At 58.9% G+C, this 24,929-nt stretch overlaps 1 protein-coding gene across 8 annotated transcripts; it reads left to right on the top strand.

The window, feature by feature from the left end:
* The first annotated feature begins 1,061 nt into the window (after positions 1 to 1,061).
* EVPL (envoplakin) lies at positions 1,062 to 24,886 on the top strand. 8 transcript variants are annotated; one of them, XM_041726579.1, is made up of 28 exons: positions 1,062 to 2,688; positions 2,789 to 2,897; positions 3,115 to 3,278; positions 3,540 to 4,734; positions 5,906 to 6,042; positions 6,752 to 6,931; positions 7,911 to 8,092; positions 10,397 to 10,496; positions 10,857 to 11,011; positions 11,114 to 11,240; positions 12,016 to 12,141; positions 12,333 to 12,371; positions 12,504 to 12,665; positions 12,754 to 12,861; positions 13,048 to 13,143; positions 14,033 to 14,158; positions 14,582 to 14,728; positions 14,865 to 15,019; positions 15,164 to 15,261; positions 15,554 to 15,726; positions 17,040 to 17,218; positions 17,310 to 17,448; positions 17,551 to 17,744; positions 18,112 to 18,262; positions 19,961 to 20,044; positions 20,149 to 20,262; positions 20,368 to 20,460; positions 21,200 to 24,886. In XM_041726579.1, the coding sequence occupies exons 7-28, from the start codon at positions 8,007 to 8,009 to the stop codon at positions 24,635 to 24,637; spliced, it is 6,090 nt and encodes a 2,029-aa protein (XP_041582513.1). In that variant the 5' UTR covers positions 1,062 to 2,688; positions 2,789 to 2,897; positions 3,115 to 3,278; positions 3,540 to 4,734; positions 5,906 to 6,042; positions 6,752 to 6,931; positions 7,911 to 8,006; the 3' UTR covers positions 24,638 to 24,886. The 8 variants fall into 8 exon arrangements, with proteins under 8 accessions (XP_041582513.1, XP_041582514.1, XP_041582512.1 ...); XM_041726580.1 differs by lacking the exon at positions 1,062 to 2,688 and having other exon boundaries at positions 2,882 to 2,897; positions 3,112 to 3,278; positions 6,779 to 6,931; XM_041726578.1 differs by lacking the exon at positions 1,062 to 2,688 and having other exon boundaries at positions 2,882 to 2,897; positions 3,112 to 3,278.
* The last annotated feature ends 43 nt before the right edge of the window (positions 24,887 to 24,929 follow it).

The raw sequence follows: 24,929 nt of genomic DNA, 5'->3' as shown, positions 1-24,929 counted from the left end.
GCGGAAGAAGCCATCTCCCCACCAAGCAAGAAGCCCAGACTCAGGGCTCAATCCCAGGATGCTGGGATCATGACCTAAGCCAAAGGCAGATGCTTAACCTACTGAGCCACCCAAGCGCACCCTGAATTTTTTTTAAAAAGATTTTTTTTATTTGACAGCACAAGTGGCAGAAAGTGGCAGTCAGAGGGAGAGGGAGAAGTAGGTTCCCTGCAGAGCAGAGAGCCCGATACGGACTCGGTCCCAGGACCTGGGATCAAGACCTGAGCCAAAAGCAGATGCTTAACCGACTTTAACCACCCAGGCATCCCTGATTTTGTTTTGTTTTGTTTTGTTTTTAAAGATTTATTTATTTATGATAGAGAGAGGCAGAGACACAGGCAGAGGGAGAAGCAGGCTCCATGCCGGGAGCCTGATGTGGGACTCGATCCCGGGACTCCAGGATCGCGCCCTCGGCCAAAGGCACGTGCTAAACCGTTGAGCCACCCAGGGATCCCCCCTGATTTTGTTTTTAAGTAGGAATTTACCACCGCCATATAATTCAGGGCTTATTGTATCGCCCTTTGAAGATGCAGTAGAGATGATCTGAGCATGAGGTCTTGGATTTTGGTCCCGAAGGCTTGGGGCTGTGTCCCTAATGTGCTGAGGGAGCCCTGGGGCCCTTTATCCTCTTCCTCACCCTCCTCTCGGCTCCCCAGCTTGGTAGCACCAGGCTATGGACTAGGTTCTTTGGACCCAACTTCAGGCCCCCATGCAGGCAGCCCTCCAGCCTGTCTGAGCCAGCATCTCCTGCCCTCATGTGGGAAGATGTCCCTTTGTCTTGCTCATGGCCCTGCCCACCCTCCTGCTCTCTTTAGAGTACTGGTGTTAGTTGAGAGGCAGAATCCGGAGTCAGTCATTCTGAGTGACCTTTTCTAAGCTTTTCCTTTCTTGTGGCCACACTAGAAATTCCCTTCCTCCTGGTGTCCCTGGCTGCTCTGAGTAGTAGTGGCCGTGGTCAGCCAATGAGGCCGTAACAAGACATGTTTAGTATTAACAGCATGTGTTTACATAAGAAGACAGCCCTGGCAGGGCCGAAGTCTCTGCTTAGCTAGTACGTCCCCTCACATAGGATCCCTGGACATTAAACAGGCTGTCATGGGAGGCAGTGCACCAAAAGCAGGAGCCCATTGGGTCCTTGGGCCAGGAGGCAGCTCTCATGGCAGCAGGTTCAGAGTCGAGCCACAGGCCGGCACATTTTGCTGGGTAGATTCACAGACCTAAATGCCAGCAGTCACACAGTCCTTCCTTCCTGGGGAATGAGTGAGGTCTTGAGGTGTAAGGGATGGAGGCAGGTACCTGCTTTGCTTCCTGTGCTCCTTCCTCTGGCTGAGGCTCCCATCCCTCCCTGGGATGAGCTATGCTTGTGTAAGTTTGGACCTTGCAGGAGGCATCTGTCTCCCCAGATCCAGAGAGGAGGGGAAGCTTAATTCAGGCTCTGCAGTTTTAGAAGATTCCTTAAAGCTGCTGTGCTAATGATGGCTTTTGTTTGTTTTCTTGCTTGTTGAGTGGTGCCGGTCTTGACCTGCAGAAACATTTGTAGTGAAAAGCTAACTTTAGTTACCAGGGGCTAATGCTGAACATCGGATTGAAAGACCTAATTTGGCCAAGCTTGTGGCCTTTAACCCTGTTAGTTCTGTTTGGAAAAACAGCGTTGAGGCAGTCGGGGCCAGATGGGCCCTACACCGCTCAGTTTTCCTGGTTGTTTTTTTCTCCTTTCCATGGGCACTGTTTCGAGGTACTGTCTCTCTGGTTTAAGCTGAGAATTCTTGGATTCCCCGTTGGAAGTGAAATATTGCCAGGCTTGGTTCCATCTCCTTTTTCTCGTGGCTGCCTGAGCCATTCACCATGGCCGGCAGGTGACAGCCCATGGTGGCAGTGGCCCCCCCTCCCCCTCACCCCCCAGTGGCTCTTCTCCCGCTGAGCCAGTTGACCAGGGACTTCGAAGGTAGGGGCTGCACTCCAACCTGGTCACTGTCATTGCTGGGGCAGCACTGATTCTGCACACCTGGCATCATTAATACCAAGGGCTAGCCGATCACAGAGTTCTAAACAGCACATTGCCGTCCACAGCCTTCACAAGCTTGGAACTTTCAGAGGTCTAGGAAGACGGCCAAAGATAGCAACAATATGTGTTGGTTCTAATTTTATTTTTAAGACAGTTGTTGCTACAGAAGAGACGGAAACCAGGTTTAGCTGTAAAATTTATCGATGTTCCAAAGCAGAGAGATAGATTGGATGCTGCCTGCATCCTGACAACACCAGCTGGAAGAGTCTAGCCTGTTGATCTGCTAGGTGTTGGTGCATGGGGCGCAGGCAAGACCGCACGAGTGGCAGGCACAGCCCCTGCTGGGGGGCAGCTCTGCAGTGTTGGCGGTGTTACTAGTTGGTATAAGTTAGAAGAAATGTAGTCTCAGGTGACGAATACTGATGGCGTACCCATGAGAATCTTTAGTTTGACCTTTTCGAGCTGTGATCTCAGAATCTAAGGCTTGGTTTTTATTTTTGCTTGAGGGCAGGATTGTGACAGCCTCAGCAGCTCCATCAGAGCCCAGCAGTCTGATGAGCCGCTCTGTGCTGGTGCCAAGACCTGCAGAACACCCCGAGCAGGCGAGGCTCTGCTTTCCCCCCAGCCATACCCTCTGTGCAGAGGTTCGTTGCGTTGGAGGGGGAGCCTGGCTTCTCTTGGGCCCAATTTTCGGCAGATGGTTTCTTCACCTCCGCTAACTGCAGTACGTGTCCTCATGCTCAGTCTGCGGTTCGGTGACTCCTCACACTTGGAAAAGAACCACATCCCTTCTATCCGGCTGAACTTTTCCCAGGGGTCTTCTGGCAGGAGGCAGTACAGTTCCAACAGGCAGGTAAATCGGTCCCCGAAAGCTGTTGTGTTCATTAGCTCTGGCTAACTGTGGCGTGGAGAGGGTGTGGGGGTCCTCACGTGGAAGGGAGGGGCATCCGTTTCTCTGATCGTGGGAAGGAAAACCTGCAAAGGGTTTAGTACCTAATGGGCACTAAGTAGGAATTTCCTTTCCCTCCTTTCCCTCCCCCCCCCCGTGGATGGTGCTTCTCCTCCAGCAGGCCTCTGGCCCATGGGTGCCTTCGAGCATCCTGGCTGTGGCCCGGGGCCTCACGGGAGGAGCTCCTGCCTGGCAAGGACAGAGCCATGGGAAAGTCTCCTCTGACTGTGCCCTACAGTGACCAGCTCCCGCCCCCTCCCCTTGGTGGGGCCAGGGGGCCAAGAGGTGAGGGGACCCTTCCACTGACACCCAGTCTTCTCCCTTCCCTTGGTGCACCCGCACGGTCTTTTTCTGCCACCCTCCCTGAGCCAAGCCCTGCTAGGTCTAAATGGCATCACCAGGACAACAAGCTGAATCCACTGAGCTTCCTTGAGTGCTTTCAATTTCCTGGCTGCAAAGACTAATTAGGAAGCGTTGCTCCCCAGCTACGAAGACTGTTATTAGCTTTTTGTTTTGTTTTATAAACCTTTTCTTTCCTCACACCAGGGACCGGGGCTTGGTGCAGGTTCAGTACAGCGAGGGTGACCCTCCCACTGCTGAGCTTGTGAGCACCACGACGGCATAGCCGCCTCCATCAGACCTGAACTTCACGGTAGGGCCCAGAGCCCTTGGGCAACGGGGGAGACCTGGAGGCCCAGCAGCTCCCCAGTGAGAGTGGGTAGCTGCAGATTTCCAGGCTGCGCTTTCCCTGCTCCATGCAGGGTCCCACATCTGGCCACTGTGGCCCAAGGCTAGGGAGAGGGAGTCAGTCCTAAAGGGGACAAGCCTTGACCTCGTTCTCTTAGGCAGACTTGGGGCTTGAGGACTCCTGAGGTCACCCCATATTTTCTGTCTCGCCATCTAGTATGTGGGACCCTGATCTTCTGACAGGCAGGGTTGGTTTGTTGGTTTGTGTTTGAATGGCTTTCTCTAGACTCTCCCTATAAGAGGCCTGGAATAACCAGCCCCTTTTCCTGCCTGTTCTGCTCTAGTGAGGCCAGCCATGGTCACCTCCTGTTTCTCTCCAGGCTGACCTTCAGCATCTGTTTTCATCAGGCTTATCCTGCACACTCAAGCCAAGAAGAGAGCCCTCTAGACCACCCTGTAGGTTCCCAGGGCCACAGCCCTGCCTCTCTTGGCGCCTGCAGACAAAGGGAGACTCATCCCTGGCTCCCCTCCTCACCAGCCCTCATCCTCTCCAGGCTCCTCAGTGGGGCAAGGAAGTGTGAGGCAGGAGAGATTATCAGCCAGCTCGGCTCCAAGGGTCTGGTGGCAGAGCTTTAGTACAGAGGGTAATTTCCGGAGATGGCAAAGCTTGTCTTGATTGAGGAGCATATGGGAGTTTGGCAGGTTATGGCTCCCAGGGCAAAGTCAGCAGTTGCCACCATCTGCTGCAGCAGGGAGAAGAATGTTCCCTGTAGGAGCCCAAGAGCTGGAGGAGAGAGTGGGTAGCTTAAGCCCTGGCACGCTATCCAAGCTGCCGCCCTGTTGCCTAGCTGCATGCGTGTGTGGCGGCCTGAAACTGGGAGCCGGGTGGCTCTCCTGCTCTGGCCTCCCACCCCAGGAACTGTGAGTGGCACATGTGAGCCTGCCTGCGACCTCCAGGCTAGGGGATTTGGGAAGTCACAGCTGGCATAATGCTGGGGGGAGACCCTGGACCAGCGGACCTCAACCTCTCCACAGAGGAGGAAGAAAGTGCCAGGTGAGGGGAGTCCCTGGGGGCAGGACCAGAAGCCAGGCCCAGGCTTCCTGCCTGGTTCAAAAGGAGGAGATGCGGCAGGGCGAGGCCTGGGAAGGCTGAAAATTGGGCTCCTAGGCCAGAGCTGTTTGGTAGAACTGTCCAGTCAACCTCTGAAAAACATGGGCTTGTACTGCGCAGATCCTCTTATAAGGGACTTATTATATATAAATACAGTCCAGTACTGTAAATATATTTTCTCTTCCCTGTGATTTTCTTAATGACATCTTTTCTTTAGTTTTCTTCATTGTGGGAATACAGTATACATATCACACACAAGAGATGTATCAGCCATTTCTGTTACTGGTAAGGCTTCCAGTCAACAGTAGGCTGCTAGTAGTTAAGTTTTGGGGGAGTCCGAAGTTACACGGAGATTCTCAACTGCACAGGGGGTCGGTGCCCCTGACCCCCATGTTGTTCAAGGGTCAACTTAACGTAAGCCACAAATGCAAGCCACATGTGCAGTTGGAGGTTTTCTAATTGTAGCCACTTTTTAAGAAAGTAAAAAGCAACAGATGAAACTAATTTTTAAAAACACATTTCATTTAACATAGTATATCCAAAATATTGTGGCCAAGGTAAAAAAAAAATTTTTTTTTAAAGATTTTTATTTGTTTATTCATGAGAGACACAGGCAGAGGGAGAAGCAGGCTCCATGCAGGGAGCTCGATGTGGGACTCGATCCTGGGACCCCAGGATCACGCCCTGGGCCAAAGGGAGGTGCTCAACCACTGAGCTACCCAGGCGTCCCCCCACCTTTTTTTTTAAGAAAAGGTAAAAAATTATTGAGATATTTTACACCTTTTTTTCATACAGAGTCTTTGAAATCCAGTGGCTGAATTCCTGTGGCTGCCGTGTGGGACAGTGCAGGTCTCCACGGAGGCTGTGTCCCGTCCTGGCCTTCTAAATGACTCTTGTCTTTCTCACATATTTAAAACCCTGCATCTTTCTTTCTTTGTCCCAGTCCTTTCTCTTGTGCTTTGGTCTTGGGGGTCAGAGTCACTGCCATCTGATGAGGAGCATCCCAGAGAGCAGGCTGCATGTCAGCCCCTATCTGGGGAGCCGGGGCTGATTTGATTTGGCATTAGACAGTCACGCCAGGAATTCAGCTCTTGTTTTTCTTGCGGTGAATCAGTTACCCTTAATCTCTGGGGCGTGTGCAGGCCTCCTGTGGTGCTCATTTATTTCCAGGAGAGCTGCTGCAGACGGGAGACAAAGCTCAACCTTTCCAATCAGCATGGCTGCCTTTTGCCTTCTGTCATCTGGAGCCAGGTCTGCGTCCCTCTCCCCTGTCCAGCTTGGCTGGGTGTGGGGGGGCTCCCCTGGCTGCTCCTGCTCCCAGGGCTGGAGTCTACATCTTTTCCCCTTGAGCCCTCTACCTCCGATGACCACCACCTCCCAGGAAGGGGCCCAGAGTTCCCAGGGAGGCAGGACAGTGGGCTGATGGCCATAACCTCGACCTCCGTCTTGGCTCTCCTGGGTTTTGCCACCACTTGTCCAATCTCAAAGATAAGGAAGTGAGCTCTGGTTTGAAATTAGAGGCTGGCGTTCAGGCCTGGCCCCCAGGACCAGTCATTTAAACAATGGCCTATTTCTGAGGACAGTTGATTGCAGGCCTGCTAGTAGTGGTTCAAAGAAAATTGTCACCCAGCAATAATGAGAGGGGCCGGGGCCAAGGCCACGTAGCCTCTGGGCCTGGCCTTCCATCTCTGGCTCCATCCAGCTCACAATCAACAGTCCACCTGGGGCACAGCTTTGGAGACCCTCTGCTTCCCTGTTGTTATTCTGTCAAGGCCCCCTCGTGCCCTCCCCATCCCTGCTGCCCCTCCCAGCCTCTCCCCAGCCAGGACAGGTGACTCCTGTGTCCCCTCTCCAGGACAGGTTTGGTGGCTTGTCCATGAGACACAGGAAAAGGGAGTTAAACCTCTTCTGTCCCACTAGTGCACATGACCAGTCTCTGTTCTCCCCCTGCCCTCTCTAGTGAGAGGGACCCCTATGTCTTCTCTAGGTGTTTTTTACCCTCAGCTGGACCTGCCAGGATGTCCCCGTGCGCCAAACCCAGCACAACTGCATCCCTCCCCTTTGCTACTCCAGCCCGGCCTCCGCCAATGCTGCGGTGGTTCCAGGGAGTGGCTCTGGAACTGTAGAAGGATTCTTTGAGGTAGGCCAGTGAAATGAGGGCCTGGAAATAGAGGGGGGTGCCGCAGGAGGAAGACAGCCACCAAGATGGCCTCCCTGGAAGAGGCCAATAAAGTGGCACCACTATCCACCCTCCGTCTGACTTAAGCCATCAGGGGCCCCTTCTAGGAGACTGAGTGAAGAGACCCAAGCAGGAAAACCCAAGTACAGTGGGTTCCCAGAGAGCTTAGCCAGACCCTAGGCTCAGCTACACTGAGGCTAATGCTGGGGATTGTTGGGCAAGGGGTCCAGGGGGTTTCCCAGACCCTCTGGAGCTGATCTGAGACTCTTTGGAGGATCCCAGACATGCATGTCCTACTGCATCTGGCCCCAGAGCCACAGACAGGATGACACTGAGCCAGCCAGGAAGATCGGGCAGCGGGATTGTGGGGTTGTCCTCTGGGGAGTTGACTGGGTGATGCCCACTTTTAAAACGTGCCTTGTGCCAGTTGTCTGGGGTGACTGCCCCCTGGCTGCCCCTTAGTGGTGGTAGAGAGCACAGAGCACAGTCCAGATGCCCAGGGCTGGTGGGGAGCCCACCCCACCTCTTCTGGTGGGGCAAGAGCTGTGGGTGGGGGCAGGCCTGATAACTGGGCGCGCTGTGTGGCCTGGAGGTGTTTATCAACACCTAGCCTGAGCTCTGAGGCTGGGCCTCTGTCCCTGAGCATGTGCAAGCATCTGTCTTTCTGTAGCCCTGTCCCTCCTGGGCCTGGCTATTTCCCCGTCTGGGTGTGTGGGTGTAACAAGTCCAAACCTTCTCTGGGAGCTGAGCAGGCTCAGGCGCCCCGCCCTCTGGGCTGTGCCCTTTCTTCCCAAACTGGTTGTGCAGGAGCAGCTGAGTGTGGGCAGTGTGGGTGCATGCGTGGCAGCCCCGGCCCGCGCTCACTCGCTCGCTGCCTCACCTGCGGGGAGGGGCCTCCCAGAAACTGCCTTCCTAGCGCCTGGCCACCCCACCTCACCAGAGCCCAGCCAAGCAGCCAGCAAGGATACACGCCTGCTTCCCGCTACCTGCCTGCACCAGCCGAGCCCAGCCTGAGCCGGCACCTGCCTTTACAACCATGTTCAAGGGTCTGAGCAAAGGCTCCCAGGGGAAGGGGTCCCCTAAGGGCTCCTCAGCCAAGGGCTCCCCCAGCAAGCACAGCCGGTGAGCGGGGCCTCGGGCAGCGGGCTGGGGCAGGTAGGGCCAGGCCCAGGTGCTCTAGCCTCCTGGAGATGGCAGCCCAGAGTACAGGACCAGCCCAGTGCTCGAGGCCAAAGGGTTGGTGGGGGGAGGGGGGGTGGCGTTGGACTCTCTTCCATGCCCAGATGGAGTTCCAGCCCTGGCAGGAGGCCATGGCTGGCCTGGGACTCCCACACTGTCCAGGGGGCCTGAGGGCCATGGGTAGGGGTGCTCTGCAGGAGACACACTGGGTAAGGACAGGCCAGGGGCTGGGAGACTGGAGAGCCTGGCTCCCTGCCTGTGGCTCTGCCCTCAAGGCTCTGCTTGGGCTGGGCTGACCCTTGGAACCTGGGCCCGGGGTGGGCAGAAGGACTGTGGCCAAGAGGCGGAGGTGGGGTACCTGCTGCAGGGAGGTGGTGCTATACCAAGTCCAAGCTGCAGATTTCCTCACAAGGCTCTCCCCTTGGGCCTTGAGTTTCGTTACAGTGTTGGAGTGCCTCATTTACCGGGTGGGTATGGGGAGAGGGTGCTGCGCGGAACGGGGAGGGCCTGCAGGCCAGGACATCCTCAGAGCCTCCCTCTGCACCCCCAGCTCCCTCCCGGACCCAGCCTGGCTCTCCGCCCTGTGGTCCACAGACTTGGCTGCTTTCCTCTTGTTCTTTCCTGTCACTGGGCCTCTGCTGGGTGGAGGTGGCAGATGGGAGCGGAGATGAAACGCTCATTACTCCGATAGGGATCGGATCCGGGCGATGACAGGGAGGCTGGGCTTCTGGGCAGACAGGAAAGACAGCAGTTAAGACTCTCACTGGAGTGACCTGTCCTCCCTGGTGCTCCTGGGCCCTGCCCAGGGTGGAGTGTGCTCCTCCCTGTGGGAGCAGCCATCCCAGGAGGCCGGGCCTGAGGATAGGTCGCCCAGGGGTCAGGACCCACAGCTCCCTGTCCCCAGGCAGGCTCCTGGACAATGCTTTCCTAGCCCCGGGCAGCTGGCGTCTCTGTCCACAAGGCCTGGTCGACTCTAGCTGCAGCCCCCAAACACCATTCTCGTCGTGTGCAATCCATTCGTTTAACTTACATTTAACCTACTGTGTGCCAGGACTGTGCTAGGCACTGAGGATGCCACCTTACACAGAACGAACAGGTCCTTGCCTTTGTGGTACTTACATTCTAGCAGAATAAACATTCCCGGGGTGCCAACTCCGCATAGGCTGTGCCCTGGATGCTTTAGATGGATTCATTCTCTTAATCCATGCAGGTGGCATTGTGATACAGAGATTATTAAGGCCCCACTTTGCAAGTGAGAAACTGGGCACAGAGAGTTTAAGTAACTTGTCCAAGGCCACACAGCAGTAGGGCTAGAGAACGATCAGACCCAGGCTGTTTGGCCACAGAGTTCCTTCAGCCTGGTCTTTACTGGCATTGCCTCTCTGCCTGGACGGGGTGTGAAGTGGAGGTGGCTCATCCTTTGACCCCTAGTTCAGGGTCCAGCTCAGTGAAGTCTTCCCCTTCCCCTTCTCCAGGACTGTAACTTCATAGGGTGTTGTGCTTCTGAGCCTTGGACCACTCCACCTTTTATTAGGTCTACTTGGCCCTCTAGGCCCCAGAGAGCAATGCCCCATGGAGAGGACCCTGGGGAGCCAAATCAGGTTCATACTCCGTTCCTTACCACTTGATCTGGAGCAAGTCAGATCCTAATCTGGGCATAATCTCCAAATCTGGGGGCTCTTGGGGTGCCCCAACAATCTCTTGGCTTCCTCCTGCCCTGGTGCCATGCAGCTCCTCCAAATGATTGTTAGCCCGGGCACAGGCAAAGCCCAGGGTGGTCAGGAGGAGACAGGGCTAGGATGGGAAGAGGTTGAGGAGGGGGACATGTTCCTGCTCCCCTGCCCCCAGGCAGCCCAACTGCCCCTCCCCAAAGCCCAGCCATGCTGTCTCGGGTATTAGCGGCTGAGCCGTGATTCACTCCTAAGGAAGTGGCAAGGAGCTGGGTGGGGTTGGGAACTCACTGCCAGGACAGTGATGTTGGCCTGCTCCATGGTGCCAGACATCACCAGAGGCCCCCACTTTCTGAACCCTCACCTGAGAACAGCGCTCCTCCACCTTTAGAGCTGGGTTTCTCACAGAGTCTCCTGCAGGGAGAGACCAGAGCTCCCCAGGTCCTAGACGCCTCCCTCCTGGGCAACGAGCCTAGCTGGAGGGTAGGACAGGGCAGAGGGAGACAAGGGATCCCACTCAGGTGGGGCAGAGGGGTCTTTTCCAACCATGCTGGCTCTGTCCCCACCCCCGCCCCAGGGCTGCCACCCAGGAGTTGGCCCTGCTCATCTCCCGCATGCAGGCCAATGCTGACCAGGTAGAGAGGGACATTCTGGAGACCCAGAAGAGACTGCAGCAGGTAAGGCCTCAGGGGCAAGCGGCAGGGTGTGAGTGCAGGGGAGGCTCACTAAAGCCCTGGAGTGCCCACTGGGGATGCTTACGCTGGGACAGACAGCCCTTGTCTTTCACCAGTTATTCCCCAAACACAGTGGGAGAGAGGGCTCAGCTCTCCTTTCCTGCTGGATTCCCAATTGGGGGGGGGGGCGTAGAGGGGTTAGGGGACCTGGGTCTCCCCTGTGTCCCTGCACCCACCCCACAGATGCCCTGGGTCTGGCCCTCTGCTGGCCTGGGCACCAAGGTTGGCAGTGCAGCCTGGGGAACTCAGGGTGGGGCTCAGGTAGCAGTGATGGGCAGCAGGGGTGTCGTCCCCCACCCACAGGACCGGCTGCACAGCGAGCAGAGCCAGGCCCTGCAGCACCGGCAGGAAGTGGGGCGCAGCCTGAAGGAGGCTGAGGTGCTGCTGAAAGACCTCTTCCTGGATGTGGATAAGGCGCGGCGGCTCAAGCACCCACAGGCCGAGGAGATTGAGAAGGAGTAAGTGGGGTGGCGGCCAGGGCCAGGGCATGAGGACTGAGGCTCTGGGATTCCAGGGGAGCCCCGGGCCCAGCCCTGACCCGCTGGCCTCCTCCTTGGCAGCATCAAGCAGCTGCACGAGCGAGTGACCCACGAGTGTGCCGAGTACCGCGCCCTGTATGAGAAGATAGTGCTGCCACCCGATGTGGGGCCCAGGGTCGACTGGGCGCGTGTGCTGGAGCAGAAACAGGTCAGCGCCATGCCCAGTGTCGGAGATACCTCCAGGGGCTCAAAATCACACGTAGCACAATCAAGAGAGCAAAACAGAGCTGTGTGTCATCGGGGGCCTATCGGTGTGCTTGCACCCGTGGGAAAGTCTGGGAAGAGAGAGCAGAGGAGACAGTGCAGTCAGGGAAGGCTTCCTGCAGGAAGGGGCATATGAAGAGGCCTCAGAGAGGTGGGAGGGCTTAGTGAGGCTGGGGTGAAATAGTGAGGAGAGGACATTCCAGAAAGAAACAGAGGCTGCAGCCTGGAGTGTGGTGGAGGGTGGGGTTTTCTGGGCAGGCAGGCAAAGCCAGGTCATGGGCACCCTGAACATCAGGTGAGGAATTGTGCTTTGATGCCATAGCAGAAGGGGTGCCGTGATGACAAGGAAGGGACAGTGGGGAGGCCATGGGCAGAGGGGGTATCCCAGGGTCCCAGAGCCTAGTGAGCAGTTTCTAGGCAGAAGGTGCCGAGGCTGGGGAGGCAAGGAGGTAGGGATGAGTAGGAGGACATCTGACAGGCTGAGCCCTGTGTTCTGGGGACCAGTAGGAGTCAGGGGCTGCAGTCAGGCCTCAGCCTGGGCCCCTGGAGAGTAGCATGTCCCTGAGGGAGGGCTGCCAGCCGTTCACCAGGCTGCTCGGCTGCCTCGTGCAGCTTCTGCGCAAGCGACCAATTCCACTCCTCTGTACGGGGACACGGGGGACAGGGGAGGGCTGCCATCCCAGCCCTCCGGCTGAGCTGAGTGGCCAGGTCTTCTGCAGAAGCAGGTCTGCGAGGGCCAGTACGGGCCGGGCATGGCAGAGCTGGAGCAGCAGATTGCGGAGCACAACATCCTGCAGAAGGAGATTGAGGCCTACGGGCAGCAGCTCCGGAACCTCATCGGGCCGGTGGGTGCCGTCCATCCCTGCCTGGCCCTCCAGCCCTACCCCCACTGTCTTCCATCAGAGCCTGTGTGGGACAAGGGATGGGCGTGGGGGGCACCGTGGTCCCAGAACGTGGGCTGCCATCTGGCCTGCACCCCGCCTCTCACTGAGCCTGCTTTGTGTCCCCCCCACCCCTACCCCATTGGTCGAGGCAGGACGCAGCTACCATCAGGAGCCAATACCGGGACCTCCTGGTGAGCAGGGGCTGGGAGCGGGGAGGCCCAGCTGCCTCGGGGGGCTGGGTCGGGGGGTGGGCAGCATTGGTGGGCGCAGGCTGACGGCATCCCTCGCGACCCCTTCTCCCTCCCACGTATCGCCGAGCACAGAAGGCAGCCTCGTGGCGCGGCCAGAGCCTGGGCAGCCTGTACACGCACCTGCAGGGCTGCACGCGCCAGCTGAGTGCCCTGGCCCAGCAGCAGCAGGGCATCCTGCAGCAGGACTGGAGCGACCTCCTGGTGGACCCCCAGGGCGTGCGGCGGGAGTACGAGGTGGGTGGGGGACAGCGGGGTTGGAGGGTACAGGCAGGGGCACCCTCGTCCTGTCCTCCCCTCGCCCATGCTCCCGACTCTCCCCCAGCACTTCAAGCAGCAGGAGCTGCTGAGCCAGGAGCAGAGCGTGAACCAGCTGGAGGATGACGGGGAGCGCATGGTGGAGCTGGGGCACCCGGCTGTGGGGCCCATCCAGGTGCGAGGGACAGACACTGCCCATCGTCTCAGGGACACCTGCTCCCTAGATCGGGGGCGGGGGGAGCCTCCCAGGGAGGCTGCAGAGAGGGAGACGCGGCCCAGGTCAGGGCGGGCCAAGCGGGCAGCGGATGGGTGCAGAGGTCAGGGCGGGCATGGTCCGAGGGCTCCATGCTGCTGTCCGCAGACCCACCAGGAGGCCCTGAAGATGGAATGGCAGAACTTTCTAAACCTCTGCATCTGCCAGGAGAGCCAGCTGCAGCACGTGGAGGCCTACCACCGGGTGAGCCGAGGGCGGAGGCCAGGCAGGGCCCGGGGCGGGGCACAGACACCTGCAGAACGGCGCAGGACACCTTCACAGGGAGGGAGACAGGCACCTCATAAAAACGGCAGAGCTGTGTCACTGTGACTCGGCCCCAGAGGGAAGATGATGTCACGCAAACCTTTGCAGCAGGGTGGTATCGCTCCCAGGGATGCTTGGTTCTTAAGGGGAAAAAAGCAAAAATGCGTAAATCACATAAATCTTCTTATGCATAAATCACAAACACACGCACCTGAAGGATGTACAGCATATGTGTGGTATCACGATTTTATGGAGATGGAAGAGATGCCCAGAAACTCTCCTTGGAAGGGACAGTAACAAAAAGTGGGCTGAGAAACTGACAAAATATACAACAGGGACTCTTCTTCTTTTGGTAATTTCCCCCCAAGATGTTTCATATAGTTGGAGAGGGACAAAAGCCAGAGTGTTTTCCATCCTTTTAAAAAAAAAGATTTTCCCGTGAAACCACCCTCCCATCATCTCACCCATGGACAGGAATTCCGTAACATCACCCAACTGCGGGATGTTTCTTTAGAGCACACTCCCAGCTTCCGCTCCGGGCCTGGGAGAAGCGCAGCCCCGAAGCCCTGGCACCCACCCGCGGGGAGGTTGCAGGAGAGCCCCGCCTCCATCTGGGCAGGAAGGACAGAGGCCAAGGTGTTTTTTAAAACACTAAGAAACGTTCAGTGAGCCCAAAATGCCCCATTTGCAGAGCATTCCAGTACAAATAGGCCCCACGCCCTGAGAAGCTGACGGTGCGGGGGCTGGTGGCAATTCGCGTTTAGCTGGCTTGCAGGGTTGGGGGGCAGTGGGTGCCCCCGACTCTGCCCTTAACTACCCACGGCCTCAGTTCCAGGAAGAGGCCGACTCCGTGAGCCAAACCCTGGCGAAGCTGAACTCCAGCCTGGACACCCAGTACAGCCCAGCCCCTGGGGCGCCCCCTGGCGCCCTCACAGAGCTGCTGCAGCAGCTGGAGGTGAGAGCACCCCACCCCGCAGGCCACCTGCATCCCACGCCAGGGATTGGGGCTGGCCTGTGTCTGGGCCTCACCCTTCCCTGGGGCTTAGTCCTGCCAAGAGCCAATCCTGGGGGGCAGGAGAAGGGGATCTGCTCCAGCAGGAGGGGGCTGCTCTGTTGCCAGAAGCCCTTCCCCACTCTGGACCCATTTCCTCACCTGTAATGTGGCAGGTGAGCCCCTGACCCTCCGGCCCTTCTCTAGAGGCCTGAGTGATGCTGAGCAGTCCCCCAACCCCGACCAGCAGATTCCAGAGTCCTGGGCTCCCTGGAGGGGCTTCTTTCACTGTCCTGACTTAGAGAACTTGTCTCTGTGAAGACCGGACTGTGGCTTTCATGGGGGGTGGGGTGGGGCAGGCCTCAAGTGAAGCCTGGGATCCCACAGGCAGAAAAGAAGCATCTGGCTGTCACTGAGAAGACCATTAGGGACCTACAGCGGCAGAGCCAGCAGGTGGCCCCTCTGCAGCAGCGCAGAAACCCACCCCAGCAGCCGCTGCACGTGGACAGCATCTGCGACTGGGACTCAGGAGAAGTACAGACTCACCCACCCAGCGCCACCCCTGCCCCCTCCAGTCCCACCCAACGCCCGCCCTGCCCCCCTCCAAGCCCTGCCCTGCCTCTGGCCCACCCCTGCCCCTGCCCCATCTCTGTTCCCTGCCCCCCCCCAGGTGCAGCTGCTGCGGGGTGAACGGTATTTGCTGATGGACAACACTGACCAGCACACCTGGGTCGTTCAGGGCCCAGATGGGGAGACCAAACGTGCCCCAGCTGCCTGCTTCTGCATCCCAGCTCCGGACCCTAATGCTGTGGCCAGGGCCGCCAAGTGGGTCTGCCTGGGGATCCTCAGGAGCAGGAGGGAGACGGCGGGCCCTGCCTGGCCTTCTCCTGGACCAGTGACTCTTGGGGTGGGTGGGAAGGTTTGGAGAGAGAGGGGAGACATCCTTCTCTGACCTCCTCCTCGTTCTAGGCTGGCGTCGGAGCTGCAGGCCCTGAAGCAGAAATTGGCCACAGTCCAGAGCGAGCTGACGGCCTGTGCTGAGCAGCCCTTACAGACCGGCCAGCAGGGTACTGTGGGCTGGCCAGGAACTCGGGGGGTTGTTGGAACAGAGGGAGTAGATTCCTACTTTGGCCAAGGTGGGGGGTGGTTGTAGTGGGCGGGGAGTGACCCCAGAGTAGGGACTTCTGCTTGGGGGTTCCATCTCTTGGGCTGGCAAGCCCCGAGCACTGTCCCTGCCCATCCCCCTCCCTTCCAGTCGGACACAGGATGCTCTGGGCGTGTTCAGGGAAGCACTTTTTTCTCAGGTATGTGAGCAGGTGGGAGGTAGGCCCTGGCCCCTCATGACCCCTGTGCCCCCAGCTCCCACTGGCTCAGCCCCAGAAGACCCACAGGCCCAGAAGCTCCTGACACAGATGACTCAGCTGGATGGAGACCTGAAGCAGATAGAGAGGCAAGTGCTGGCCTGGGCCCGGACCCCGCTGAGCCGCACGACACCCCTGGAAGACCTGGAGGGCCGCATCCAGAGCCATAAGGTGGGTAGGTGAGCGAGGATAAACAGTCCCGCACTGAGGGTGTATGAACTAAGGATAAGGCAAGTGTGGGCAAGTGTGGGAGCAGGAGCAGGGACCCAAGGCAGAGGAAGGGAGCAGACAGTCCAGGGCTCAAGACAAGCTGGTTCCCACCCTTGGTCCTCCGCTGACCAGCTGTGTGATCTTGAGAAATCACTTAACCTCTCTGGGCCTTGGTTTCCTCCTCACTGAAAACAGGCACAATAATACTCAGCTCATCTGGATGAAGGATACTAAGGCCAGAGAAGGTTCTAGAGGGGCAGGGCCCAGAGTAAAGACCCTGTACCCCACACTTGGGAGGTGTTCTGGTGAGAGTCCTGAGAGCAGCAAGGAAGCCTGCATGTCTCAGGGGTGATTTCTCCTGGAGGCAGGTGGGGGCACCTCCCTGGAGGGGGTAGTGTGTAAACATCCCAAAAGCCCAGTAGAGAGCCATCCCTCCCCACACCTGGGGGGTTGCAGTCTGGCTTATATCCTTCCCAACCGGCTTTTTATTCAAGTATATCATTTGGGTTTGGTTTTTAAATTTTTGAGTCATGTCATTACACATTATGGTGCAGCTTGTTATATCCACTCCATCCTGTCCCATAGTTTTAGAGGTGACATTTCCCAGGTCAGAGGACCAGGCTGGGAGGCTCCAGCCCTGGGTGGGAAGAGCAGGACGTGTTGCAGGTTGGGTCTCTGATCTGGTGTACTGGGAGTTTCTGAGGGTGTCCCATGGGAAGGAGGCAGGGTGATACTGCAGCCTCAACAGACACCAGCTCCTCCCGAGGCTCTGTGGCCCACAGAGGGCTGGACCTGTACGTAGCCGCCCCCAAATACGTCCTTGAGTCTTGAAGTCACCACATCTCCCATGTCAGGGTAGGGGCCACAGGAAACCCAGTTAGACTGGAAGGTAGGTGGTGGGTGGCACACAGAGTCAGCACCCACGACTTACAGAACGGATGAGTGAATGAGGAGCAGAATCACCCCATGTGGACAGTGCCCCACACTGGGGTTTTGTTGCCTGACTTGGGGCGACAGGGTAGGGAACTGATGTTCTGTGCAAGGCATGGCTGACACGATGACCCATGGGGTCACATTGCCTTTTCCCGTCAATCATTCTGCGGATGAGCAGACTGGGGCTCAGCGAGGCTCACTGCCCCAAGGTCATCCACGTGGGGACTCTCCTGGAGCCAGGACTGTCCCTGGGTCTGTGGCCTGCATGCAGACTCACCCATCACTCTCTGAGGCCCCGTGGGCAGGAAGGAGACCTCTGACCCTGCCCCGTCCCACCCCAGGGCACAGCCCAGCGGCTGCAGGGCCTGGGAGCAGAGAAAGAAACAGCCCAGCAGGAGTGTGAGGCGTTGCTGTCCGCCCGGCCTGGGGGCGCCGCTGCCCTGCAGCTGCCCGTGGCCCTCAACAGTGTCAAGAACAAGTACAGCGACGTGCAGATTCTTTGCAACCTCTACGGGGAGAAGTGAGTGCCCTGGGGATGGGGGAAGGGGTCGCTGGGTGGCGCGCAGGGGTGTGGCTGACAGAGGGCCTGACCTCAGGCCCCCTTGAGACAGAGCCAAAGCTGCCCTGGGTCTGGAGCGCCAGATCCAGGACGCGGACAGGGTCATCCGAGGCTTCGAGTCCACTGTGGCACAGGAGGGCCCCATCCCCGCCAGCCCTGGGGCACTGCAGGAGAGGGTCAACGAGCTACAGGTGAGGGGGCCCAGCCTCGCCAAGCATTCATGGATGGGTGGGGTCCCATGGGAATGTGTGGAACCACGAGGGTGCATGGCGCTGTGTCCCCTCTTCTCCCAGCGCCTGCGGAGGGAGCTGCTGGAAAAGCAGGCCTGTGTGCTGGGGCTGCACCGCGAGCTGAAGGCCACCGAGCTTGCATGCAGCGCCCTGCAGAACAACTTCCAGGAGTTCTGCCAAGACCTGCCTCGCCAGCAGCGCCAGGCCCGGGCCCTTACCGACCGCTACCACGCTGTGGGGGACCAGCTGGACCTACGGTGAGTGGCAGGGCCATTAGGGCTCAACGCACATCCCCACGGTGCACAGCAGCCACTGTTGCCAAGCTGTGTGACCTCAGACTGGTGACGTCACCTCCCTGAGGCTCAGTTTCCTCGACTCTAAAATGGGGTGATAATAGTAGCTATCTCCCAGGGTGAGCCTACCTGCATCCCTGGCTGAGACGTCCAGTCCATCCCTGAATGCCCAGCTCTGACACAAGGCCAGAGTTAGCAGATTGTTCTGGTGGGTCACTCAGGCCTTCTGACTTGCCCAGGGAGGGAGGCTCCCACCAGCCTCCTCCGTGCACCCCTCATCTGTTCCCAGAGGGCAGTGCTCACCTCTGCTCCGGGCCCCCTCCTCCTGCAGGGAGAAGATGTTGCAGGATGTTGGCCTCACCTACCAGCAGTTCAAGAATTGCTTGGACAATCTGAGCTTCTGGCTGGAAAACCTGCCCCACAATGAAGTGCGGCCCAGCGACGGGCCCAGCCAGCTCGCCTACAAGCTGCAGGCACAGAAGGTGAGGAGCTGAGGCTGCAGGCAACCTGGGGGCAGGTCGGGCCCCTCCAGAGTTGGGGCCTCAAGCCACTTCACCACTCAGGGAACCTCCCGTAGGCACAGCCGCCTGGGTGTGTGTGGCCCCCTAGTGGCCAGAATTCTAGGAGACCTCAAAGCTCGAACCACCACCACCTACTTACTACCCTAAATGCTCTATCTTGCCCTCAGAAACAGCAAGCCCGTCTCCATCTGTTCCGAGATGGGCAGTGAGCTTTATGCTCCTCAGGGTTCCAACTCCTATCCCATCTCTTTCCTCATATTGACAATCCCCTGCTACGTACTGACAATGAACCAAAGGCTGCAGGTACAGCCTGGCTCTCAGGCAGCCCAGTCTGGTGGGGGAGGCCAGTGCATCGCAGGCCATGATGCTGTTAAGAGCTCTGGTGGAAAGCTGCAGCACTGTGGGAGCCCACGGCAGGACACGTGGGGTCAGGGCGAGTGCTCTGGAAGGCAAAGGTCTGGGACTGCAGGAGGATGACAGTGTCTCAAGAGAGAGTAATGGGGTGATGTCAGTAAGGTGGCTTGGGACAGAGACTCAGTGCTGGCTGCAGATCAGAATCATCCAGGGGGCTTTTTTTCTTTTTTCTTTTTTAAAGATTTTATTTATTTATTCATGAAAGACACAGAGGCAGAGACACAGGCAGAGGGAGAAGCAGGCTCCATGGAGGGATCCTGACGTGGGACTCAATCTCAGGTCTCCAGGATCACGTCCTGGGCTGAAGGCGGCACTAAACCACTGAGCCACCTGGGCTGCCCAAGGGGGCTTTTAAAATCCCTGTATCAAAAAAAAAAAAAATAAAAATAAAAAAATAAAATCCCTGTATCAAAAATAAGTAAGTAAATAAATAAATAAATAAATAAATAAATAAATAAATAATAAATAAATAAATAAAATAAAATAAAATAAAATCCCTGTATCAGGGATGCCTGGGTGGCTCAGCAGTTGAGCATCTGCCTTCAGCTTATGGTGTGATCTTGGAGACCCGGGATCAAGTCCTACATCGGGCTTCCTGCATGGAGCCTGCTTCTCCCTCTGCCTGTGTCTCTGCCTCTCTCTCTCTCTCTCTCTCTCTCTCTTTTTTTCTCTCTCTGTCTCTCATGAATACATAAATAAAATTTAAAAAATAAAATAAAATCCCTGTATCAAACCCCACTCCAGACTGATTAAGTTGGAATCACCCAGGACCAGAACATCAGTACTTTCTTTTAAAGTTCCCCAAGTAACTAAAAGGGGCAACCAGGCTTATGAACAATTGGGACAGAGCAGTGGTTCTCAGGAGGTGGTCCCTGGACTGGCAGCATCAGCATCAGGGAGATGCTTGGACACGCAAATTTTCAGGCCCCAACCCAGAGCTGCTCAGTCAGACACTGGGGTGGGGCCTTCAATCTCTGCTTGAACAAGCGCTCTAGGCGGTTGTGATGTGCAGCCCTGCGGGAGAACCCCCCTGCTAGAACAGGAGTCTGAGGAGCACTAAGCAGGAGGAAGGGACTCTCCCAAAGAGAGAAAGGAAGAATTCACGGAGAGAATCATGCCTGGAAAGGCCGTTTCCCAGGTGACCTCTTGCCCCTGTGGGGTGCCAGCTGCCCTGGAGGCCTTGCAGGAGACACTGGGTGAGTGGTGTTTACTGACCTTCCCTGACTCTCACTTCCTCCCCGGCAGAGGCTGCAGCAGGAGATCCAGGGCCGAGAGCAGGACAGGGCCATGGCATCCCGCCTCTCCCAGGACCTGCAGGCAGCTCTCCAGGTAAGCACTTTCCTTCCTCTCCCCTCCCTCCTGCCAGCCTCCCGCTTCCCCAACCCAGCTGCAACCACTGACTGAGAGCCTGTTTTCCTCCCCTCCCTGTTCAGGACTATGAGTTGCAGGCAGACACCTACCGCTGCTCCCTAGAGACCACCACCCAGGCAGGGTCAGCCCCCAAGAGACCCCGAGTGGCTCCCCTGCAGGAGAGCATCCAGGAGCAGGTGAGATGGGATCCAGTGGGGCTCAGTATCCCTTGGCATCAGCTCTGCAGGCGCTCTGGCTGGGGCTGACCCTGACCTCCCTCTGCCTCCCTTCGGCCTCTCTAGGAGAAGAGCCTGACAAAGGCCTATACTGAGGTTGCGGCTGCACACCAGCAGCAGCTGCACCAGCTGGAATTTGCCAGAAGGATGCTGGAGAAGGTATGGTGAGAACACTCCCTCCGTCCCTGTGCCAGGAGGCCTGGGCTGCTCGTTGACCCGGCCAGCTTCCCTTCCTCCTCGCCCTGCAGCCTGTGGCCACAGGACAGGCTCTGCCTCCTGAAGAGGGCAGCTCCCCACCTCCCCCTGTGCTCCCCACAGCAGCTCTTCCAGGCTGGTATCCATCTCAGAGTCAGGCCCTGGAGATTCATTCAGTGCAGTCACAGCTTAGCCACTGGACAGTCTTCTGGTGGGACAGGAGAAAATCCCCACAAAGTCTTCAGCTTCAGGACCAACCACGGTGGGCAAGAGGCCACCTACGTCTCCATGCCTGGGGGACCAGGAGACAGAAAGCCCTCTATGATTTTTAGTGTCTGGCTAAGGGACTTACCAGCTTTCTCCTACCCAGAGGAATACCCCAGCCTCCCCTAGGGGATGGAGCATAGGCCCATATCCAGGAGCCTGGATGGGAGGAGAGGGGGAAAGGTTTGGAAAGGAGACCTGTCTTGTTTGCACGTTCTGAACACTGCCTTGCATCCCAACATCATGGGGCTGAGACGTCCTCTCGAAAACCTGCATCCAAGCACCTCAGGACTGCAGCTCCCACTCCTGGGACCTTCCAGAAGTGTCAGGAAGCAGGGAGGGATCTTTGATCTTGGGGTGGGGAGAGGTAGAAATGGGGCTCATCCCTTTCCCCCCACTGCCCTTTCAGTACTCTTCCCTTCTCCCTCTCACTCTGCAGAAGGAGCTCAGTGAGGATGTCCAGGTGACCCATGATGCACAGCAGGGGTCTGAGAGCCCAGCCCAAGCAAGGAGGGAGTCAGAGGCCCTAAAGTCCCAGCTGGAGGAGGAGAGGAAGCGGGTGGCCCAGGTGCAGCAACAGCTGGAGGAACAGCGGAACCAGCTGCTGCAGCTGAGAACCCAGCGCCCCTTGGAGAGGCTAGAAGAGAAGGAAGTGGTGGAGTTTTACCGGGACCCCCAGCTGGAGAGCAGCCTGTCCAGGGTGAAGTCCCAGGTAGAGGAGGAAGGCAAGAAGCGGGCCGGCCTGCAGGCGGACCTGGAGGCAGCAGCCCAGAAGGTCGTCCAGCTGGAGAGCAAGAAGAGGGCCATGCAGCCTCACCTGCTGACCAAGGAGGTAACCCAGATCGAGAGGGACCCCGGCCTGGAGAGCCAGGCAGCCCAGCTCAGCAGCGAGATCCTGCAGCTGCGGGGGGAGAATGCCACCGTCTCGGCCCGGCTCGAGGCGCTAAAGAAGGAGCTGCTGGCCCTGGAGCAGAAGGAGCCGAACGTGAAGGAGAGGGTCGTGGTGAAAGAAGTGGTCAAGGTGGAGAAGGACCTGGAAATGCTTAAGGCAGCCCAGGCCCTCCGGCTGCAGCTGGAGGAGGACTCTGCGCGGAGGAAGGGGGCTGAAGAGGCCGTGGCCAAGCTGCGGGCACGCATTGAAGAGCTAGAGCGGGCGATCGGTGCCGTGGAGCCCAAGGTGATCGTGAAGGAGGTGAAGAAGGTGGAGCAGGACCTGGGCCTCCTGGAAGAGGCGTCCAGGCTGAGGAACCTCCTAGAGGAGGCCAGGAGCAGGAACGCCACGCTGGCGCGCGAGCTGGAGGACCTGCGGGGCAAGTACAGCGTGGTGGAGAAGCAGAAGCCCAAAGTGGAGCTCCAGGAGCGCGTCCACGAGACCTTCCAGGTGGCTCCGGAGACGCAGCAGGAGATGGCGCGGCTCCGGGCCCAGCTGCAGGACACCGCCAGCAAGAGGAGCGGCGTGGAGAAGGAGCTGGAGGGGCTGCTGCCCGAGCTGGCCGCCCTCCGTGCCCAGAAGCCCGCGGTGGAGTACAAGCAGGTGACGCAGGAGGTGGTGAAGCACGAGAGGAGTCCCGAGGTGCTGCGGGAGATCGACCGCCTGAAGGCCCAGCTGAATGAGCTGGTCAACGGCAGCGGGCGGGCCCAGGAGCAGCTCATCCGGCTGCAGGGGGAGCGCGACGAGTGGAGGCGGGAGCGGTCCAAGGTGGAGACCAAGACGGTGAACAAGGAGGTGGTGCGCCACGAGAAGGACCCTGTCCTGGAGAAGGAGGCCGAGCGGCTGCGCCAGGAGGTTCGAGAAGCCACCCAGAGGAGGCGGGCCACCGAGGACGTGGTCTCCGAGCTGCAGAACCGGTACCTGCTGCTGGAGAGGAGGCGGCCCGAGGAGAGGGTGGTGGTGCAGGAGGTGGTGGTCACCCAGAAGGACCCGAAGCTCCGAGAGGACCACGGCCGGCTGAGCCAGAGCCTGGACGAGGAGGCGGGCCGGCGGCGGCAGCTGGAGCGGGAGGTGCAGCAGCTCCGGGCTGGCGTGCAGGAGAAGGAGAGCCTGCTCAGCTTCCAGGAGGACCGGACCAAGAAGCTGGCCGTGGAGAGGGAGCTGCGGCAGCTGACCCTGCGGATCCAGGAGCTCGAGCAGCGGCCTCCCGCGGTGCAAGAGAAGATCATCATGGAGGAGGTGGTCAAGCTGGAGAAAGACCCGGATCTGGAGAAGTCCACAGAAGCCCTGCGGCAGGACCTGGAGCAGGAGAAGTCCCGGGTGACAGAGCTGCATCGGGAGTGCAAGAGCCTGCAGGTGCAGATCGACGTCCTCCAGACCACGAAGTCGCAGGAGAAGACCATCTACAAGGAAGTGATCCGGGTAGAGAAGGACCCGGTGCTGGAGGGCGAGCGGTCCCGGGCGTGGGAGGCGCTCAACCGGGAGCGCGGGGCCCGGCAGAGCCGGGAGGAGGAGGTGCGGCACCTCCGGCAGCGGCTGGACGGGGCCGAGGCGCTGAGGAGGACCCGGGCCCGCGAGGAGGCTGAGCTCCAGAGGTCCCGGGCCCAGGCGGACCAGGAGCACCGGCAGCTGCGGCAGGAGCTGCGGGAGCTGGAGAGGCGGAAGCAGCAGAGGGCGCTGCACCTGCAGGAGGAGGCGAAGCTGCTCAGCCAGAGGACGGACGGCGAGCGGCAGAAGGCGGCCCAGCGGGGCCAGGAGCTCTCGCAGCTCGAGGCGGCCATCCTCCGCGAGAAGGACCAGATCCACGAGAAGGAGCGGACGCTGCGCGACCTCCGCGCCAGGGTGAGCAGGGAGGAGCTCAACCAGGAGACCCAGACGCGAGAGACCAACCTCTCCACCAAGATCTCCATCTTGGAGCCCGAGACGGGGAAGGACATGTCCCCGTATGAGGCCTACAAGCAGGGCATCATCGATCGGGGCCAGTACCTCCAGCTCCAGGAGCTCGAGTGTGACTGGGAGGAGGTCACCACCTCGGGCCCCTGCGGCGAGGAGTCCGTGCTCCTGGACCGCAAGAGCGGGAAGCAGTACTCCATCGAGGCGGCGCTGCACTGCCGGCGCATCTCCAAGGAGGAGTACCACCTCTACAAGGACGGCCGGCTGCCCATCTCCGAGTTCGCGCTGCTCGTGGCCGGGGAGACCAAGCCCTGCTCCTCGCTCTCCATTGGCTCCATCATCTCCAAGTCCCCGCTCGCCTCCCCAGCCGCCCAGGGCTCCGGTTTCTTCTCCAGCGGCTCCCTTGGGCTCAGCGATGACAGCTTCCCCATCGCTGGCATCTACGACACGACCACGGACAACAAATGCACCATCAAGACGGCCATGGCCAAGAACATGCTGGACCCCATCACGGGGCAGAAGCTGCTGGAGGCCCAGGCAGCCACAGGGGGCATCGTGGACCTCCTCAGCCGGGAGCGCTACTCCGTGCACAAGGCCATGGAAAGGGGGCTGATCGAGAACACCTCGACGCAGAGGCTGCTTAACGCGCAGAAGGCCTTCACCGGCATCGAGGATCCCGTCACCAGGAAGAGGCTGTCGGTGGGCGAGGCCGTGCAGAAGGGCTGGATGCCGCGGGAAAGCGTGCTCCCACACCTGCAGGTCCAGCACCTGACCGGGGGACTCATCGACCCCAAGAGGACCGGCCGCATCCCTGTCCCTCAGGCCGTGCTCTCCGGAATGATCAGTGAAGAGCTGGCCCAGCTCCTGCAGGATGAGTCCGGCTATGAGAAGGATTTGACAGACCCCATCTCCAGGGAGCGGATGAGCTACAAAGAGGCCATGGGGCGCTGTCGGAGAGACCCCCTGAGCGGCCTGCTGCTGCTCCCAGCCACGCTGGAGGGGTACCACTGCTACCGCTCCGCCTCCCCCGGGGCGCTGCGCTCGCTGCGCTGACACTGACGGGGCCCAGCAGTGGGGGCAGGGGAGGGTGGGCCACCGGCACCCCTCACCCCAGAGCGGCCTGATCCGAGGGGGCAGGTCTTCCCTCTGAGGCAGAGCTATATTACTCAGAGGTTTCTGGTGTTGGGCCCCTCCCCTAACTTTGATGCCCAGTCCATCCCCAGACCCAGAGATCGGCACATCTGTTTTTCCTCCCCTCCTCCGCACCCAGTGCTTCCAATAAACAAATTTGCCCAGCGTCTAGTTTGTGTGTGGGAACGTGGAATCCATTTGTCGGAGCCATGAG

Source organism: Vulpes lagopus, chromosome 12 (assembly GCF_018345385.1).
Source record: "Vulpes lagopus strain Blue_001 chromosome 12, ASM1834538v1, whole genome shotgun sequence".
Classification (NCBI taxonomy): Eukaryota; Metazoa; Chordata; class Mammalia; order Carnivora; family Canidae; genus Vulpes; species Vulpes lagopus.
Note: the sequence above shows the minus strand (reverse complement) of the source record. Positions and strands in the feature narration are given on the sequence as shown.